This window comes from Vipera berus, assembly GCF_964194415.1.
Source record: "Vipera berus genome assembly, chromosome: 4".
Lineage (NCBI taxonomy): Eukaryota > Metazoa > Chordata > Lepidosauria > Squamata > Viperidae > Vipera > Vipera berus.
In genome coordinates this window covers 18327362-18349248 of record NC_138206.1, presented here as the reverse complement: position 1 = coordinate 18349248, position 21887 = coordinate 18327362, and the positions used below count along the sequence as shown (strand labels likewise).

Sequence of the window (21887 nt, the reverse complement as noted above, 5' to 3'; positions counted from 1 at the left end):
AGACGCCAAAGGCGCATGGAACGCTGTTACCTTCCCACCGTAGTGGTCCCTATTTTTCTACTTGCGTTTTTACGTGCTTTCGAACTGCTAGGTTGGCAGAAGCTGGGACGAGTAACAGGCGCTCACTCTGTTACGCGGCACTCGGGATTCGACCCGCCAAACTGCCGACCTTCTGATCGACAAGCTCAGCATCCTAACCCACTGAGCCACCCACTGAGCATCCTAACCCACTGAGCTTTAGTGTAGTGTTAAAGGTGTATCTTTAGCCACTATATTGTTTTCATATTGTGAACTAGTATTGTTACAATTCATTGTTCATTTGTATGGCTGGGATTGATATCAGGTATAGCAAAGTATAGCTTTCTCACTAAGTGATTGTCTACCTTAATTCTTTGGATAACAAGTTGTTTTGGGCTTGAAACTATAGGGTGTATTGTTAATTAAGCAACTTAGTAGATCTCGTTTTAAGCAACAAGCAATATTTTACTATTTTAAAATGAGAGTGAGTGGTCTGATCTTGATGACCTTTAAAGTCAGTTATTATAACAATACAATGTAAAGATACATTATTAAATACAGTAAGTCTTATCTGAATTATAGAATGCAAAATTGATGAGATGACAGCATGTAGAAGTGTCTACATTGTGGCATTCATGCTGAATACATAACTTTATAATCTTAGATTTCCAAGTGTTAAGAAAAATAAATAAACAAGGGCAGGATTTAATTTTTAAAAGAAATGTGGGGAATCAATTTCTGAGCTATCAGTTGTTCTAGAGGAACAGTCAGCTCCATAATAGAGTTAGAAAGGAACTCCAGTACTGTGTAGTGATAAAATGGCACATATTAAAATAAGAATATCTTTAGATCTCATAGAAATATTCCAAATCATTCAACAGGATTATTCTGAATCTAGGCTCGCTATATCTACAAATCCAGAATATGGAAGGGCACTCTGGGCAAATTAAAATTGAAAGGATTTATTATTGATGGAAAAAGCTTTTGGATATGTGCTTTGTCTCTCTGTGTGTGTGTTTGTGTGTGTGTGTGTGTGTGTGTGTGTATGTGCAGTCTTGATGAATGTGGCTTTAACAGATGTGTATAATTGGAGTTGAAATGTGGATTAGTGGTTTTACAGCAGTTGTAAGAGAATATAACTTTGTTTCACTGGAGCTGAGACAAAATTAACGTCTTCAATATGATGGTTCTTCAACAGCTGATTTATTTCCATTCCTATGTGACCAATAACTCCCTTGTGAACACAACAATAGGTCCCGAACTTCAGCAACTGACCTTACTTCCAGAATCCTTCGGTCCACATTCACCTTTATCGTACCACCATTTGTTTTTCAGCTTGTCTAAGACGCCTGCCTCACTGAGTTTCAAAACGGCAAGGTTTACAGGAGTTCTTCACGTGGGAAATAACATAAATAACATTATATATGTTATTTTATGTTATTCAAGCAAAACTACATAGAATCGCATGGCAAAGTGATGGAGCACAGGCCACAGTGGCTGTTATACCAAGGCCTAGGGTTAGAGACAATACACCAATGGGACCTGCTCCATCGCTTCAAGTAATGGGCACGTCCTGCTGGGTGACGTTTTAAATAAGTGGTCTGCAATTACTGTAAACCCAAAACTATTGGCTTAAATAATCCTTAATACCGGTATGTCTTAATGGATCGTCCCAAAAAAGTTCCCAGATAGTTTGATAGTTTCCTGCTTTTGCTTCTTTTTTAATATAAATGAATAGCCTCAAAAGAAGTCTACCACTAAATTGTCAGCTGTACAATTTAGGCTGCAAACTAAAACAGACTTTATGAGAAATATATTCTATTGAATTCCATGGGATCTAAAAGTGCTTAGACTCACAGTATGTATTCATACCAAGAGTCCTCTTCAATTGTTATGTTTTGCAGAAACTAGGATATGGGGGATGGTTTGTTTAAGACACATAACTATGTTACTATCTTAATTTCTTAAGCTAATAGCTTATTTAAAATTTAATATTTCAGTAATTAAACAGCTTATAGCCTTAAGCAAGTGACAATATTTTAAAGTGAGATAATGATTTGTTTGTGAACTCAGTGACCACTAATATCACTAACTGGAATAAGATAATTTAAAGATCTATTATTCAGTACAGTAAATAATATCTGAATTCTAAATGTACAAAGCTGTTGAGAAGATACCAAGAAGTGTCTTCATGCGACATTCATGTTGGGAATCATAACTTTTTAATTTTAGATGTTCAAAATATTTAAAGGGACAGAGATTATTTTTTAAAAGAAACTGTAAATCAAATCAACTTATTCTGAGTTTGTATAATACATTGAACCTTCAATGAATCAAATAGTCTGCATTTAAAAATACTAACACACACACACACACACACACACCTAACCAAAGTTAATAGCCAAGATTGGCATGTCATAGGTTGTATATCTGTTTTCACCTGACCTGGTTCAACATATTATGCATAATCTCAGAACAAAGATAATGTCACCTTTACAACAAACTTGGCTGCAGCCATTTTGCTCATTCTAGTTTGCCACAAGAATGGGAGGGGGTGCGGAGGATTTCTACTAGTCTAAACATTTTACTGTCCTGTGGGAACCAAGGTCTTTTTTGTCAATTAGATAGGGGAGGCGTGAGCATTTGGTTAGAAAGCCCGCCAAACTGTTCTATTGGGGAATGTAGCTGATTGCATAGTATTGGGGTGGGAAGTTCAACTTTGTAATATTGTCTCTCTTTGAAGGGGATTTCAGACTTGGTTTCACTTTTGACCGTGCTGATGCTATGTAGCCAATAAACATGTTCTTTGAGGAAATCTCAAGCCTCGGAGTTCTGATTTGTTTGGTCTTGTCTATCCGAAACTTGACAGATAACAGGTGATAATACTGTTAATAATGTTTAACATCTTCGTCTCAATCCCGCCATGACTGAGTGGCTGTGCATACCAGCATCTCGGACTAACCAGTCTATTCCACCTTTAATGATGGGGGGTGAGGTGTTACCCCCCCATCGATAGGGCTTGCAACTTGGGCGTCCTCCTGGATTCGCGGCTCAGTTTTGAAGATCATATAGGAGCCGTGACCAGGGGGGCAATCACAATCACTCATGCGCTTGTGACCTCCCAATTGGACTAGTGCAACGCTCTCTACATGGGGCTGCCCTTGAGGACCACTTGGAGGCTTCAGCTGGTGCAGAATGCAGCTGCGCAGGTTGTGATGGGGGTTTCCCGATACTCCCATGTAACACCTCTGCTCCGCGAGCTGCATTGGCTTCCAGTTGCCCTCCGGGTGAGATTCAAGGTGCTGGTGATGACCTATAAAGCCCTAAATGGCTTGGGTCCAGGATATCTGAGGGAACACCTGCTGCCGGCATCAAGCTCCCTTCGTCCTGTGCACTCCCCAGGGAGGGCCTTCTCAGGGTGCCACCGGTAAAAGATTGCCGGCGGGTAACACCCAGGGGGAGGACCTTCTCTGTGGGTGCACCTGCCCTTTGGAACCAGCTGCCCGTAGAGCTTAGGACTGCCCCTGACCTTCGTTCATTCCGCCGGGACCTGAAGACCTGGCTCTTTGAGCTTTCCGGCCAGGACTGAGAATTTTAATTGTAATTTTACTTTAATTGGGTTTTAATTGGAGTTTAACAGGGGTTTTATTTTATTCAAGGACTAAATTTAATTATTTTAATTGTTCTTAACTTTTGTAATTTGTATTGTTATTTTAAATACCTTGTGAACCGCCCTAAGTCCTACGGGAGAAGGGCGGTATATAAGTCCAATAAACATAAACATATATGAAGCCACTGGGTGAGATCATTCGTGGTTTGGGGGTGAGGTATCACCAATATGCGGATGATACCCAGTTGTTCATCTCCACCCCAAACCAACCCAGTGATGCCCTTGACGTGATGTCCCGGTGCCTGGAGGCGGTACGGGTCTGGATGGGAAGGAACAGGCTCAGGCTCAACCCCTCCAAGACCGAGTGGCTGTGGATACCAGCATCTCATATTGTCCAACATGTTCCATCTCTTTTGATGGGGGGAGGTATTGCTCCCCTCTGAAAGGGCTCGCAACTTGGGTGTCCTCCTGGATTCACGGCTTAATTTGGAAGAACATTTAACTGCTGTGATCAGGGGGGCCTTTGCACAGGTTCGCCTGGTGCGCCAGTTGCGCCCCTTTTTGGACTGAGATGCCCTATGCACGGTCACCCATGCCTTTGTCACTTCTTGCCTGGATTACTGTAACGCTCTCTATATGGGGCTGCCCTTGAAGTACACCCAGAGGCTTCAGCTGGTGCAAAATGCAGCCGTGCGGGTACTTATGGGAGTTCCTCGATACTCCCATGTTACTCCACTCCTGCGCGAGCTTCACTGGCTTTCGGTTGTCCTCTGGGTGCAATTCAAGGTGCTAGTAATTACCTTTAAAGCCCTACATGGCTTAGGCCCGGGGTATTTGCGAGACCACCTGCTGCCATTGTCAACCTCCCATCGCCCAGTTCGCTCCCACAGGGTCAGCCTACTCAGAGTTCCATTGGTTAAGCAATGCCGGCTGGCAACCCCTAGGGGGGAGAGCCTTCTCTGTGGGTGCACCGACCCTCTGGAATGAGTTGCCTCCGGAGCTGCAGATGGTCCCTGACCTTCGGTCCTTTCGCCGTGACCTGAAGACATGGATGTTTCAACAATCGGGCCTGGACTGACTATGGTTTTAAATTTGGTTTTATGGGGTTAAATTACTATGTATTGAACATATCTACTGTTTAATTCTTTTTTAAATTTTGTATTTTCATGTTCTTTTTTAGTTTTTATTGTTGTGAGCCGCCCTGAGTCCTTAGGGAGAAGGGTGACATATAAATATAATCAATCAATCAATCAATTAAATCAATCAATAATACACGTGATATAAAATTTATCCCTTCCATACTTGCATTGTGCAAGCATGTAAAGAGTGGAGCCTGCATTGTGATGTCACAGCATACAGTTTGTCATTTTGGCATCATTGTGGCCAGCTGCTGATACCTCTGATGATATATGAACACAGAAAATCATCTGAAAGTAAATCCACCAGCCATTAAGTTAACTGGATGATAAGCGCATACTATAGATTAGCCTTATCCATTTTTGAAATAATTGACTTCATGAGATTTTCTGAAGAATATATTACAAAAGGAAGTATCAGCTAATAACTAACATTGCTGACTGTCTTTTCTTGTACTCAACAGAACACTTTGACTTGATATATTTAATTATACAATTTTCAGTATGTGTTGACTATAGCATTCAGAGGATAACTTGAATTGTAGAGTTTATGGTGTTCTCTGGGCTTGTTTGCTTGCAGAAGTTTCATTACCTAACTAGATAACATCATCAGAGTGAGTGAGTGCAGGATTTCTATAGGTATTCCTTGTTTAATAATTACTTGTTCACTGACTATTCAAACTTAAAATGGTGCAGAAAGAGTAGTACTTAAAACTGGTCTTTGTACTTACAGCCATCATAGCATCCCCATGATCACATGATCATGATATGAGTGCTCACCGTCCAGCTTGTGATTACAACATTTCAATGTCATGTGTCATGTGGGTGCCATTTGTGACTTTCTTTGACAGTTTCCTACAAGCAAAGTCAATAGGGAAACTTGCAGAAAATAGCAAATGGCAACCATGTGACATCCTTGCTTAAAAACCTGCAGTGATCGTCTTAATGACAACAATCAAAAGTGTTGGAATTTCCATTGCTAAGCAGTGCAGTCACATTATGTCATGCTTTATGACTGTGTTGCTTAGTGATAGAAATCCTGGTCCCAATTGTCATTGTGAAGAGAGGGCTTCTGTTGCCTGTTTATATATAGTAGCTTGTCCTGCCAGTTTTGACAGGGGTGTATCATATCTAAACAGACTACAAATCCCACACTCATTAACACTGATGGTGTTTACTAGTTGGGTAATGAAATGTCTGCAAGCAAACAATCAGCTCGGAGAGCATCAAATTCAACCTTGAGTTACAGATATTTTCTTCTGTTGACACAACCAAATTGTTAAGTTGGATTATCTTTCTCAGGTTCTTTTGAAGAAACTATAATAGGCCCACTTTCAAGTCAATATTGTGCAAATCTGTCCTAACAAACAATTATGCCAGGACAGGAAAAATATGATGAAAGATACATGATGAAAAGGAATTCTTTCCTTTAAGGAATTAGAGGTGAGATTAAGCCTATAACCCTTTATGGCAAAACTAGTTATTTGTGGGCTTTTTAAAAAATTGAACAACCCTGTAATCCCCTGCATCTGGGTGAAGTCAGGGTAACTGAATGGAGCTGAGTGTTTACTAGCCGGATGCCCTTCCTGATGCCTACCCAGAGCTCACAGCAGATATTTTCTCTTTGCGCCCAGAGAGAGAAATATCTGCTACTCCCTAGGATTGAACTCATAGCCACCTATAAGGTGAGGTGAGAGCTCCACCTCTAGGCCACCATGCCACTCATTTGTGGCTTAACCAGGCCGCATGATAATTTATCAGCACTTTTTATATTCTGGTAGAGGTTCAGAAAATTTACTTAGGAGATGGATATTATTCCCAAATGATTCACTTTTTAAAAAAAAAATACCCAAATGGCAAGAAAAACTCCAATTTGTATTTCAAGGCGAACCAGTTGGCCTTGGTCAAAAAGAAAATCTGATTAGGATGCAAATATTTTTGCTTTGACAGTAATTGCATACACCTGGATGTTGGTTGGCACTGGATTTGCAAGTGTCACAGGACACCATTGGGTCTGGCGAGCTGGAAGGAGGAACCTCAGCAGACGCACCAATTACTCAACAGTTCTGTTTACCCGCTTTGGTGACATTGAGGCTAACCTTGGAGTCACCTCCCCCGCTGCCACACTCTCCTTTGTCGTACCACCATTTGTTTTTCAATTTGTCCAAGAGGCCTTGTTCATTCAGTTTTAAAACTGCCAGGTTAACAGCATTTCTTGAAACGATAAAACATATCTTGTAAGAAACTGCATAGCTGTTAAGGTGTTAGAAGAAATGAGGATTTTAAAAAAGCTTTTATCTATGGACTAAATAAACCTCTCACTCGCATGCCGCAAGATCCCTGTAAAAAAAAAAAAAAGAGAGAAAGCAAATTTGGGGAGGAGAATATGTTTTTGGGGCATTTTTTTTAAAGATCTTGATGATTTAGCACTCTAATAAAACTATGTGATCATTTTTTGCCAATACGGTAATTAAGTCAAGAACAAATATCCAAGCTGAAAATACACACACACATACACACATTCTATATTAAATCTGAATGTGTATGTGTATGTGTGTATTTTGTTAAGAAAAGGTGAAATGATCTTCTCTGATGCGATCTGGGCTTCTTTTCAATTTCTTAGGAAGCAGTTAAGAGACTTATTGTTAACTGCAACGTAAAGTGTGTTAAAATCCATCAAACTGGAATTGCCTGCTTTTGTACTAGCAGCCGAGTTTATTTTATTGTAGCTAGACATATACATCCTATCTACTGCTAAAATTACATAGGAGGCAAATATCCGGAGAGTTTTATATCATAGGTTCCAGTGTGAAAAAAAGTTCATGCCATATTTTTTCTTTTAAAAATCAACTCTAATTTGAACGGCATCCACAATCCAGTCAGAACACTCATAGATCAATGATCATAGACAATAATGAAAATTCTGCAAAAGAGAAGTCTTTTTTTAAATCTGGTGATTTCCTTTTTTTAGGGATCTGAATTTTTCTTCCATTAATCCAAAGCAGTGTTTGTCAGCCTTGGCAATATTCATATGTGTGGACTGCAACTCTCAGAATTTCCAAGCAACATGCAGCCTTAAAGTTGCAAAAGCTGAAAAACACTGTTCTAAGGGATGCTTTGAATGTAATGCAGTGGAATGTTGAATAAGGTTGGAAATCTAGGTATAAATGCCAAGAAATTCATTTGATGTCCTCTTACAGTCTCCCACCTTAGGAAATAAGAGAGTGAAGTGCCCAAGACCATTTTGCATCTATATTAGCATTTCTATGGATTTTAAAATTGTTACTAATTCAGTTTTAAATCTATAGAAAGTCTACACATACATGCAAAATGATTTTGAATCCATCTTATTTTGAATTTTTGGACATGTATTTTTTTTCCAAAGAAATCTGATAGGATCGGCTAGTTATGGTATTTATAGAACAAGATTGTTTCATATGACATAGAATTTATGTCATATTTTTTTTTGTTCTGGAACATTGATTAGTTTGGTAAGGTATTCATATCCTTTTTAAACTGGTATATTAACGATTGGAAATTAACAGGAACATAACAAATGTGGTTATTGCAAAATACTCTTAAGTCTTATGGGATATTGGTATGAAATATATTCTCAATTATCATTTATTAGTAAGCAGGGAGCCCCTTTATTGGAGACTCCTACTGAAAAGACCTTCACACTGAATTTAATATTCTGTTTAGATATTGAAAATATCACCAATTGAAAAATCAGCATGCAGTATAGTTTATTGGAGATAAACCATCTACAAGTTACTGGATGCACCTATCTTATGGATATACTTATTAATTCTGATTATCCAGGTAGTATACTTAGTAAGAGGATGTAAATTTGTTCTCTACCCCCCCTTCTGAAAAATGATTAGTGCTGTCACATTAAAGTCTCTGCCTGTTAGAATTCTGGATGGAAAAATTATTCTCTGGATGCTGGGTAAAAGGGGCAGCCAAAGGGATTAAAAATGGGTATAATCTTCAATTAAATCAGTTCCCTGAGTATTTAGTGATGTAATGTATTAACTGATAATTGGAAACATTTGTTGGACATAGCAATTTCCCTTTGAAAAGGACTGAGGAGGAATTTTTAATTTGGGGTTCTTTTTAACTGACTACAGGGTTAATTTAATATTTTTTTAATTTGGTTCTTAATTTTTGTATTTTGGATTTTTAATTCCCTGTAAACCGCCCTGAGTCCTCAGGGAATAGGGCGGTATATAAATATAACTAAATAAAATAAAAATAAATAAATAAAACATACTTATTAAAAAAAGCCACATTCATCTTGGGCAAATTTCATCTTTAACTATTGGAAGAAAAAAGTTTTATTAATAAAGAATTTGCAACTGACTTATAACACTGGTAGTTATTTTTTTAAAGGCTATTTATGAGAGGGTTATTTAGTATCTGATTAGCCATATCAATAAACAATTTCACAGCAAATAAAGGAAATAATGAAAATAAAAGGTAATGGAAAAATAAATGAGAATTTTAAGCATGTCTATCCTGCAATTAAGCTTAAACTGGTTAAACAATCTAACCACATTGCATTCCTTATTACATATAGTAGGCCATGTAAAAAACATATTCATTTCACACTGCTTTTAAATAGCTGTGAAGATGCAATTGAAGAGATAAAATAAATAAGTTCTGACCACTTTTTTATGGGACAACTTTTAACATGTTCTGTATACAAAGTTTTTTTTTAAAAGTTTACTAAAAGAAATCATATTTCTCCTATTGTCTTCAAACACAGCTCTCTAAAGAATTTTTCCAGAAAGATACAATCCTGCTTAATCATATTTTGTAATCTAGAACATTGTTGCTCAACCTTAACATCTTTAAGACATATGGACTTCAACTCCAAGAATTTCCTGGCCAGTCAACTGGCTGGGGAATTCTGGGAGTTGTAACCCATACATTTTATAGTTGTTGAGATTGAGAAACACTGTTCTAGAATCCATATTCGTTCATCCTTCTTGCACAGAACTTATCAGAAAAGACAACCCTGTTTCCTTGAATTGAAATGTTAGGGAAACTCCATACAGTTTTTCTCACTGAACATTATAAGACAGTAGTAAAATAAATGTGCTATCTTCATAATGCATGGATGCCTTATTGCATTGCACTAGCAATATACCATTGAGCTGTTTGACCAAGTCTTTAGTAAGTAATCTGGAATTTCTTTTACAATTTGGTTCCAGGTAACCTATGTCAAATCACTTAGCACTGCATTTTCACAATCATGCTTTAAGCAGATTTTTAAATATAAAATTAAAAATATTATTCATTTACTATGTAGAAATGTATAGGTAGTCCTTGCCTTATGAATAGCCAGTTATCAACCATTCAGACTTATGCCGGACCTCCCAAAAGCTACTTATGACCCTGTTTCAAAGTTTTGGCAGGTGCAGCACCTCAGCAATCATTCCCCCCTAGGATGCTCTAGTGCAGGGGTAGGCAACCTCGGCTCTTTTATGACTCATGGACTTCAACTCCCAGAATTCCTGAGCCAGCCAAGCTGGCTCAGGAATTCTGGGAGTTGAAGTCCATGAGTCATAAAAGAGCCGAGGTTGCCTACCCCTGCTCTAGTGCCTATCCCTCCCTATCACCACCCTCCCCACATCAAGCAATGGGTCCTCTAAGACTTTGGGTCTGCTTCTCCCCAACTAGGTCCCTGGAGGCCAAGGGCTCGGTCCCAACCCAGCCACTCAGGGGAACTTCAAAGGCTACGGGTACACGTGAAGATGTTGCAACTTGCCGGATTCTGCCTGCTCCTCAGCCAGCTCCAATCCCAGAAGCACCCCACTTACCTTTCTGTTTTTTTGCAGCTTCTGACAGCTGTTCTGCAAGGTGGTACTTTTCTTACAATCTTTTGGAATGCTTCTGTTTTTTTAAAGGAGGCTCCTCCCCAAGGCATCCATGCTCCACTTATATGACCTGCACAGTTGCTTAATGACTGCAGTAGTGAGACTGGGGCAGGAATAATTAAGTGAGGTGATCATATGTGCATCTCACTTAATGACCAGGCTCCATGACAGTCATAAATCGAGGACTACCTATACAGCCATCCCAATCTTACAGAACTTTGTCACAGAAGATGGGGAAAAAATCACATCGATTATAATTACACAGGTAAAAGTCAAGCTCATTCCATCTGTCCCTATTCCAAACAGGATACTGTTAGTTGAATCACACTCTTATCAACGGTCAAACTATTTCCCCTAGCCTGGACAGATGAAAGTGGATCCCTTTTGTGTTGCCTCTTCAATGATAGCAATAAACCTGCCTGCAATATTTGGTTGGGAAAAGGCTGTTTTTGTCAGCTAAATGACTGTAGAATTTATCTAGAAATGGAATAATAGCCGGGCAAGATGCAGCCTTGTTTAACTCTCTTAAACTGAGGAGTTCTTCAGTCAGAGAACTGCCCTTCCACATTACATCTTATCTTAACATTAGAGTTGTCTTACATCTTATAGATAAAAATAAGCCATCATCAGCTTCTGAAGTCTTCCCACAATTTGCTTCTAGTGATATTATCAACTGCTTGCTTAAAATCAATAAATAGCACAAGGTAGGTTTTGCAATATATTTCTCCATTTAAGAACTCAGCATGGAATCCGATTGTATTTCTGCCTTCCCTGAAGCCAACTTTGTGGAATATTTCCTGTCTCTATTCAGTTTGTAATTTTCAATGTTGGTATCTTACTTTTAAACGTAAAGTTACACTTTATAATTTACTGATAGTACTTAATAGGTAGATAATGATCAAGGAGACCTTTCCTTCTTAAAGGTTGACAACTTGACACTATGTCAATATATCTGGAAACAAAGATCACAAGGATTACAGGAATGATATTTTATTGTGTAGGGCAGGGGTAGGCAACCTTGGCTCTTTTATGACTTGTGGACTTCAACTCCCAGAATTCCTGAGCCAGCATGGAGTTGAAGTCCACAAGGCATAAAAGAGCCAAGGTTGCCTACCCATGGTGTAGGGTATAACAACAGAATCTTAAAAGCCTGTTCCTTTTCCAATGATGCCAACAGAATCACAACATGGTTATTTTGATTTCTCTCTGAAACTCTTCCTCTTTCCCAGAGCTGAGTTCAAGTTTATCTTCCCTGCATACTTTCACCAATGTTATCTCCACATCTCTCTACATCTACATCAGTAAATGAGACCAAAGTTGGGTATCACTGTCCAGTTTGTTTTTAATTAAATCTGGAGGAATCATGTATATTCCTAATGCATTTCCAAATTTCAGCTGATCATCTTCTTTACCTGTCTAAGGTTGCACTGCAGCCAGTGCATTAAGTCCAAAATGTTCTTTTTTCAAGGCAGAAATTATATTGGCCTTCTAGGCAGCAGCTATATTGGCATAAAGTTCACAGAAAAATTCTTGGCAGGTATCAAACTCCTAAGTAGAAGTATTGATTGATTTAGCTGTTGATTTCACCATGCCGTTATACCATCTCTAGTCAGCTGTTTATAAAAAATATTGCATTGTCTGGACAGGTACTTCTGTGGGGTTCTGTTTTGGGGATATCTGATTACCAAGTCTCTCTTGGAATTATCAGTAGGAATGATCTTGTCACACCATGAACTTAACACAGGGCCTTTAATTCTTAATTGACTTCTCTAGTGACTAGCAATAGTTGAAGATGTTATACCAAACAAACTATTTGCTCTGCACTGATTATCTATAATAAATGAATTAATGCACCTAATTTACTCCGAGCTAACGTCCTTCCCCCCCTTCATGGATTACTGCCTTGTCGTGGCGAAGGGGCTTGCGTAATTCAATAAAGCTATGAGCTATGCCGTGCAGGGCCACCCAAGACGGAAAGGTCATAGCAGAGAGTTCTGACAAAACGTGATCCACTGGAGAAGGAAATGGCAAACCACTCCAGTATCTTTGCCATGAAAACCCTATGGACAGTACTAAAAGGCAAAACAATATGACACTGGAAGATGAGCCCCTCAGGTCGGAAGGCGTCCAATATGCTACTGGGGAAGAGCAGAGGGCTAGTACTAGTAGCGCCAGAAAGAATGAAGCGACTGGGCCAAAGCCGAAAGGACGCTCAGCTGTGGATGTGTCTGGTGGTGAAAGGAAAGTCCAATGCTATAAAGATTTTTTCTCCATAGCAACCTGGAATGTAAGATCCATGAATCAAGGAAAGCTGGACGTGGTCAAACAAGAGATGACAAGACTGAACATCAACATCTTAGGTATCAGCGAAATAAAATGGACAGGAATGGGTGAATTTAATTCAGATGACCATCAGGCATACTACTGCGGGCAAGAATCCCTCAGAAGAAATGAAGTAGCCTTCATAGTCAATAAAAGAATAGGAAAAGCAATACTGGGATACAATCCTCAAAATGACAGATCTCAGTTCGAATCCAAGGCAAACCATTCAATATTACAGTAGTCCAAGTCTATGCCCCAACCACCAGTGCTGAAGAAGATGAAATTGACCGGTTCTACGAAGCCCTAAGGAACCTTATAGAACTAACACCAAAAAATGATGTCCTTATCATCATGGGGGATTGGAATGCTAAAGTAGGAAGCCAAAAGATAACCGGAATAACAACAAGTTTGGCCTTGGAGTACAAAATGAAGCAGGGCACAGTCTGATAGAATTTTGTCAAGAGAATACGATGGTCATAGTAAACACTCTTTTCCAACAACCCAAGAGATGGCTCTACACATGGACATCACCAGACGGTCAACACAGAAATCAGATTGACTATATGCTCTGCAGCCAAAGATGGAGAAGCTCTATACAGTCAGTGAAAACAAGACCAGGAGCTGACTGTGGCTCAGACCATGAGCTTCTCATTGCAAAGTTTAGGCTTAAACTGAAGAAAGTAGGGAAAAGCACTAGGCTACTAAGGTATGAATTAAATCATATCCCTGTTGAATATACAGTAGAGGTGACAAATAAATTTAAGGAATTAGATCTGATAGACAGAGTGCCTGAAGAACTATGGACAGAGGTTCGCAACATTGTACAACAGGTAGCAACCAAAATCATCCCAAAGAAAAAGAAATGCAAGAAAGCAAAATGGCTGTCTGAGGAAGCTTTGCAAATAGCTGAGGAAAGGAGAGAAGCGAAAGGCAAGGGAGAAAAAGAAAGATACAGCCAAATTAATGCAGAATTCCAGAGAATAGCTAGAAGAGATAAGAATGCCTTCTTAAAGTGCAAAGAAATAGAAGAAAACAATAGAATAGGGAGGACCAGAGATCTTTTCAAGAAAATTGGAGAGATGAAGGGAACGTTTCATGCAAAAATGGGTATGATAAAGGACCAAAATGGCAGGGACCTAACAGAGGCAGAAGAGATTAAGAAGAGGTGGCAAAATTACACAGAGGAACTATACAAGAATGAGCTTAATGTCCCTGATAATCACAATGAGGTGGTCACTGACCTCGAGCCAGACATCCTAGAATGTGAAGTGAAGTGGGCCTTAGAAAAGCTGAGCAACAACAAAGTTAGTGGAGGTGACAGTATTCCAGCTGAGCTATTCAAAATCTTAAAAGACGATGCAGTAAAAGTGCTACACTCAATTTGCCAGCAAATTTGGAAAACTCAGCAGTGGCCACAGGATTGGAAAAGATCAGTTTACATTCCAATTCCAAAGAAAGGCAGTGCCAAAGAATGTTCAAACTATCGCACCATTGCACTCATTTTTCATGCTAGTAAAGTCATGCTTAAAATCCTACAAGCTAGACTTCAGCAGTATGTGGATCGAGAACTACCAGAAGTACAGGCAGGATTTCGAAGAGGCAGAGGAACTAGAGATCAAATTGCCAACATACGCTGGATCATGGAGAAAGCTAGGGAGTTCCAGAAAAACATCTACTTCTGCTTCATTGACTATGCTAAAGCCTTTGATTGTGTGGATCACAACAAACTGTGGCAAGTTCTTAAAGAGATGGGAGTACCAGACCATCTTATTTGTCTCTTGAGAAACCTATATGTGGGCCAAGAAGCAACAGTGAGAACGGGACACGGAACCACTGATTGGTTCAAAATTGGGAAAGAAGTCCGGCAAGGCTGTATACTGTCACCCTGCCTATTTAACTTATATGCAGAGCACATCATGAGAAAGGCAGCGCTAGATGAATCAAAAGTTGGAATTAAGATTGCTGGAAGAAATATCAACAACCTAATATATGCAGATGATACCACTCTAATGGCAGAAAGTGAAGAAGAACTAAAGAGCCTCTTGTTGTGGGTGAAGAAGGAGAGTGCAAAACTTGGGTTGAAACTTAACATTAAGAAAACCAAGATCATGGCATCCGGCCTTCTCAATTCCTGGCAAATAGATGGGGAAGAAATGGAGGTAGTGACAGATTTTATTTTCCTGGGCTCCAAGATCACTGTAGATGGGGACTGTAGCCAAGAAATTAAAAGACGCTTGCTCCTTGGGAGGAAAGCCATGGCAAATCTAGACAGCACACTAAAAAGCAGAGACATCACACTGTCAACAAAAGTGCGTATAGTCAAGGCTATGGTCTTCCCAGTTGCAATGTATGGCAGTGAAAGTTGGACCATAAGAAAGGCTGTGTTCCAAAGAATTGAGGCCTTTGAACTATGGTGCTGGAGAAGACTCCTGCGAGTCCCTTGGACTGCAAGGTGATCAAACCGGTCAGTCCTAGAGGAGATCAACCCTGACTGCTCCTTAGAAGGCCAGATCCTGAAGCTAAAAGTCAAATACTTTGACCACCTAATGAGAAGGAAGGACTCACTGGAGAAGAGCCTAATGTTGGGAAAGATTGAGGGCAATAGAAGAAGGGGACGAGAGAGAATGAGGTGGCTGGATGGAGTCACTGAAGCAGTAGGCATGAGCTTAAATGGACTCCAGAAGATGGTAGAGGACAGGAAGGCCTGGAGGAACGTTGTCCATAGGGTCGCGGTGGGTCGGACACGACTTCGCAGCTAACAACAACAAAAGTCCTTCTCATAAAAATATGCATTTTACTTATCTACCTGAAATATAGGGCTCCAACTTCCATTTACATTTCAAGCTGTGCTTCCCTTAATTCCAAGAAAAATGATAGGTGATTGCTATCAAAATGGCAATTGATCTTAGTCTATGCTGACTCAGGAATTCTGGGAGTTGAAGTCTATAGTCATAAAAGAACCAAGGTTGCCTACCCCTGGTCTACAATATATAGGACCTGCAATAACATAAAGAAAAGAACAACATACTCTAAATGCTAATGTCTGCCCAATATGCATATTGTCCAGGATTATGGCTCTACTTAGGAACAATAGCTCCAAACTCTTATATGCCTTAGAGTTAAGGGCTCCATAATTAAAGTCTTTAAAACAACACTTCATCAGATTGTTTAGATTGGAGGGGGGATACGTATGGAATACTGTGTAGAAAATCTCATCATTTTGAACTATTCTGGCATTAAAACTGTCTTCAACAATTCTATGCACCCCTGTTTTGATAGGCTTTGGGCAAGAGTCTTACAGCAGAATAAAGGATTTGATGGAATTTCTACAATGTCCAGTTCTTATTCCGTAAAGTGTGAGGTGCTAAGTAAAACATCAGAGCAGGGTAGGAAAAAGAGCCAAATAGCTAGGATTTGTCATATTTTTCTATCTTAGCACAAATTAAGGAAGCACCATATAATTCAATTAGGCTGATCTATAGGCCTATATTCCATTGTGATCCTTCTAATACTTTTGCCTCAGTTCATCTCAGAATAGATAGAACAGACTCAAGATTAGTGGCAAGGGAGGCTCAGCAGATATTTTTTATCCTTTTAAATTATGATAGATTGGAAATAGGTAGAAATTCATAGAGGAAATAGTTTTCAATTATGTATTTATTACACCAATGGTGAAAACAATCTAACATTTCTAATAATTTCTCCTCACTGATACTTGCCCAAACATTTGCTGAATTACAAACATAATCTAAAATGGGTAGTAGTGAATAAACAATATCAGCTGTATGAAATATGGTCACTCACTCACTTGCTCTCTCACACACACATAATTAGAGCCACCTGAACCATATACAGCAATGCATATTTCTTAAATTTTTGGGATTAGACTGAATAAACCTGACTAGTAAAATGGCAGCCAATCAAGAGACACAGCATTCCCAGTACAAGCTACACAGTATATAGACAAATAACTATTTTGTATTTATTTAGTAAAAAGCAAAATTCTACAGAAGTCCAAAAGTGCTTAGAGAGGTCCAAGGATGCAGAATGGCCATGAAATACAAGAATATTTACAATCTCAAGATTGGCTATGATATTCATTCTGCTGTGAAGCTGAATGATGACTTAGCAGAATCCTTCTTCTCCTTCTCATAAATTATCAAATGACTCACTGTAAAATTACTATCAAACCAGACTATTTCTGGCTAAAGACCTCTTCTCATGAGAATGAAGCAATTCACAAGAGGGCACTGAAAGATAAGTACAATGGGGTAGTTCAATGTAAAAACAAGATATATTTCTAACTCTTTATTATCCTATAGTTTCGGGGAACCCCCCCACATCCTTCCTTATGCCAAGCCAAATGGCTTTTTTTATTATGATAAATTCTCTTTGCAATAATAAAACAATTCATAGCGGCAAAAATCCTGAGCCTATGCATTAGCTATCAATTATTATCTCCCAAGTATTTGCATTTGCTTGATACTTTTCCATTTGTAACAATGTTTTCAATGGCCTTGTGCTGGAAATCTAGCTTTTTCTGAATTTAGGAACTTCTCATACATCTTTATTTTAAATCATTACTTCCAGTTACCAAAGTTCCAAGAGATTCACAATCCTCTCTACTTCCTCTAAAGAATTTGTCTTCATTTTATTAGAATTATTGATGATGACGAACTTCTAAGAAGCTGAACAGGGAAATAGAGAAAATGAATGGCTGGGCCCTGAAGCAATGACGAAAATTGTCCAAACCTGATCCAATCATTACACTACTTAATGTCCTACAGCAAAACCTTCAGTAAATATCTAGACAATTTTTTTTCTTGAATTCAGAAAAATGATACCTGAGTTGCATTTACAGAACACAAGTAAGTTAGTTACTACATTAACCCATTTTTCTGGATTTTCTGAAGACTGTTGTTTGCATTGACATAATATAGTGAATAATGAATGTGCAAAGAGGGAAATCTGCATAACCTAAAAAATCCTGATCAAATGTAAATCTAACCAGACTCAGCATACTTTGCCAATGAAGCTGATAGATCTTCAACTGAGCTGGGAAAACCTATATTATGCTGTCATTGTTTGTATTAAGTTGTTGCAGGTGAGATTAACAGATGGTCTGCAGTCACAATGTGTGATGATTTTTCAGTCCTCCCCATTAAAAAAAAATGGACTGTGGGAGCTGCCAAGACTGGGGATGGTGGGGGTGGAAGACTTACTTGTTAGAGGCTTGGCAGAAGGGACAAACAACACAATCGTCTTCTTTTTGCCTTCCACTGCTAATCCCCTGCTTTAGGCAGCACCTTAGACAGTTTCAAGAGGACAGTGCTGGGTTCCTCATTGAAGTAGTAGTAGTAGTAGTAGTAAGTGTTGGAAGCAACCTTGGAGGTCTTCTAGTACAACCTCCTGCTCAGACAGGAAACCCTATACCATTTCAGACAAATGGCTGTCCAGTCTCTTCTTAAAAACTTCCAGTGTTGGAGCATTCACAGCTTCTGTAGGCAGGTTGTTCCACTGATTAATTGTTCTAACTGTCAGGAAATTTCTCCTTAGTTCTAGGTTGCTTCTCTCCTTGATCCATTGATTCTTGTCTGCCTTCAGGTGCTTTGGAGAATAGCCTGACTCTCTCTTCTTTGTGGCAACCCCTAAGATATTGGAATACTGCTATCACGTCACCCCTCGTCCTTCTCTTCACTAAAGTAGACATATCCAATTCCAGCAACCGTTCCTTATATGTTTTAGCTTCCAGTTCCCTAAACATCTTTGTTGCTCTTTTCGGTACTCATAGATGGCAATGTCTGCTTTTATGAGATCTATCCACATTTGATGGTAGGTGATGTTCATGGCTCCTAAGATGTTCCCATCTTAAATTCCTTATCCAATTGCATTCTTCTATTTGATAGTTGAAGGTGATGTCCATATCCCAAATGTGCTGTCCTACAACTGGCCCCAGAATGCTAATAAGGTGGCAGTTTTGGACAGCTTGGTGCACATGCTTGGCCCTGGAAAACAAGGGCATTGAAGCTGCCACCATGCCCAGCTCCTAGAGCTATTGTTGGGTTTCTATGATGGTATGGCAGGGACCCATCCAGTCTATTTCACTCTGAATGGGACAAATGTTGCAGATGGCATGGATAGCCCAATCCAGGAGAAGAAGCTCCCTTAAATCCCATTGCCCCATAAATCAAAATAAACTTGATATCAGAGCAGAAATGTCAAAATTGAAAACTGACATTCTGAGAATCAGTGAACTAAAATAATGGAAATGAATCACATCAGAATAGGGGAACATCAAACCTTCTAGTGTGGCCAAGAAATCATATTAGGATTGTTATTAGGAAATCTTATTCCATCGTTATTAGGGAAAACATACCAAGGTCAGTGCTCCATTGCAACCCTCCAAATGACAGAAACATCACAATTCAAGTCAAAAGCAAGCTAATCAATCAGCTTGCCAACTCCTTCTTGACATGACATGCACACACGCACACATATACACAAAGATAATGTAATAGTTTTAGGAAATTGCCATTATAAAATTGGAGGGGAAATAGAAGACTCTAGCCTTTGTTTTAATAAGCAGTCTGCCTCCCCCCCCCATCAATGTTTTAGCAAATGCTTTTTTCAAACAATCTAAAAATTGGACATCACTAGCTGGACCAATAGGGTGGCTGAAAATGTTTGGCCTGCAATTCATGATTTCATTACCATTAGAAACAAAAATATTCTAAAATTAAAAAAGAAAAAGAAAAAAGAACAATTGTGTCTTTGAATGTGCTGATGGAATTGAAGAAAGGTAAAAGGATATTATGATCGAACCTAGTGTAAAACTTCTGCTTTTGCAAATTCAGTTTTATATAGACAAAACAGGTAACCAAGAAGTTGGGTGCCTTTGGGGGTCTCCATCTAAAATGAATATTAGCACTTCGTAAGCAACATCCACAAATCTTTGCAACAGCTTGGACTATTAAGATAGCTCAACCTTCCCTGACTGGGTCCTCCAGTTATGTTTGACTACAGCATCCAGCATCTCACTCTGATAATTTCCATCTAAAATATCATCCACAGTGAAGTATGTTTGGAACGGGTTAATTTAGACAACGTTCCCTTGAACAAGGCTGCAATCCACACATTCAAAGATGCAAAAAGGAATTGGGCAGAGATATCTCGTACCGACCACAAGAGATACATGATTTCAGTAATGATCAGAGAGCTTTTCAGTTTCTGTCAAAACAGCTTTGAAATAAAACAAAGCTACATCTGAGGGGTGGGGGTGGGGAGAGCAGCAATTTAAGCATATTCCAAGCCAACCCAAATTTGAGAATAGCCCATTACCCTCCAGTAAATTCTCAAGGATCTCTCTCTCTCTCTCTCTCTCTCTCTCTCTCTCTCTCTCTCTCTCTCTCTCTCTCTCTCTTTCTCTTCCTCTATCTCTGTATGTATTTTCTTTCTGTCCTTCTCATTTCATGAACCCACTCACATCTTCCTTTCATATCACTGAATGCCAATGTATCATTAATAATTGTATGCAATTAGAGTAGGTCCCTCTACTCTTGAATGTCCACAGTAGTAATTTTGCAGAAACAAGACCAGGGACCTTTCCCCCTCTCCACTGTATCCACTCTGCCAGGCCCAATGTTTTACAGCACAACAGCAATCACAAAGGCTTGAGAAATAGGGTTTCTTCAAAGGCTATTAATTTTGCAGAAGCCACTGAGAAAATGGGCTCTTCCAGGATCCAGCTGCAATCCGATTTGTTTTCTAGGAGCAGAGCCAAGCCTGAGAGAAGGAAGACAACCCAGGGCTGAAGAGGAAAGAGGAGAATGCTTCTATTGCCACTACAGCCCCAAAGTATGGTTCCTAGATTCAATAAGGAAGCTGTCTCTGGCTGGGCCTTTGGTTCAGTTGGAAGCCTGTCCTTATGAACAGTTTATTTTTAAATGTTTCTTTATGTACATTTTAATTTCTATTTGAATTTATGTGCCACTTTCCCTAAACAATAAGTAATGCAGTGGGATTATATCACATACCTGCTTTCAACAGTAATCTTTGAATCCTGCAGGGATGAAAATTGCATTGTGTTGAACTATTTTATTGTGCCATGTTTTTTCTCGCTTTGCATAAATGAAAGTGAGGGACTGGAGATTTTTTGCAGCTGAACTATAAGAGAAATACTACATTTTTCTTGTAACCTGAAACTGTCCAAAGCTTTTTCTGTTGTCATTATTCAGAACGCTTTGCAGGTTATTTCATTTTTAAACACAAATCAAAGTAAAAATGATTGTTTTTATTTGCAAATCTAACCGGCTTGCATATAAAAACAAACAGGCTCAGCACCATCTGAATCATGTTTTGTTCTAAGTTAGCCTCCTTTACTTTCCAGTGGGACTTATTCTCCACCTCAACTGCATGTGCTCAATCATATGAGAATAAATTACACTGAAGAGATTGGGACTTACTTTAGAATAAACTGAAATAGGGATTCCACTTCAATATATTTAATATTCTCATCTGGAAAAGGTTTTTTTTTGTTTCAATGAATCTAGGTTATACTGTTAGTCCTTGACTTACAACCATTTGTTTAGTGACTGTTCAAAGTTACAACAGCACTGAAAAAATGTGACTTATGACTGTTACAGCATCCCTATGATCACGTGTTCAAAATTCTGGCTTTTGGCAATTGGCATGTATTTATAACGATTGCAGTGTCCCGGGGCCATGTGATCACTATTTATTTATTTATTTATTTATTTGATTGATTGATTGATTGATTGATTGATTGCCTATATTAACCCAAGGTAACTCTGGGTGGTTTACAATATTGAAAAGATAAATTTTTACAAAACCTATACACCAGAGGTCCCCAATCTTCTGGGCACTAGGGACCAGTTCTATGGAGAGAGGTTTTTCCACAGA

General features: G+C 39.0%; 1 protein-coding gene across 2 annotated transcripts in view; it reads right to left on the bottom strand.

Annotated features, from left to right (window-relative positions):
* Positions 1-21887, bottom strand: part of GRIA4 (glutamate ionotropic receptor AMPA type subunit 4) — a gene marked incomplete at both ends in the record, with an annotated part of 287382 nt that overhangs the window by 12248 nt on the left and 253247 nt on the right. Inside the window, one exon of one of the 2 annotated variants that reach the window (XM_081326677.1) lies at positions 6864-6978. In XM_081326677.1, coding sequence (XP_081182803.1) covers positions 6864-6978 — 115 coding nt within the window. Of the gene's footprint in view, positions 1-1293; positions 1409-6863; positions 6979-21887 lie in introns of both variants that reach the window. The other variant, XM_081326676.1, reaches the window with a different exon arrangement.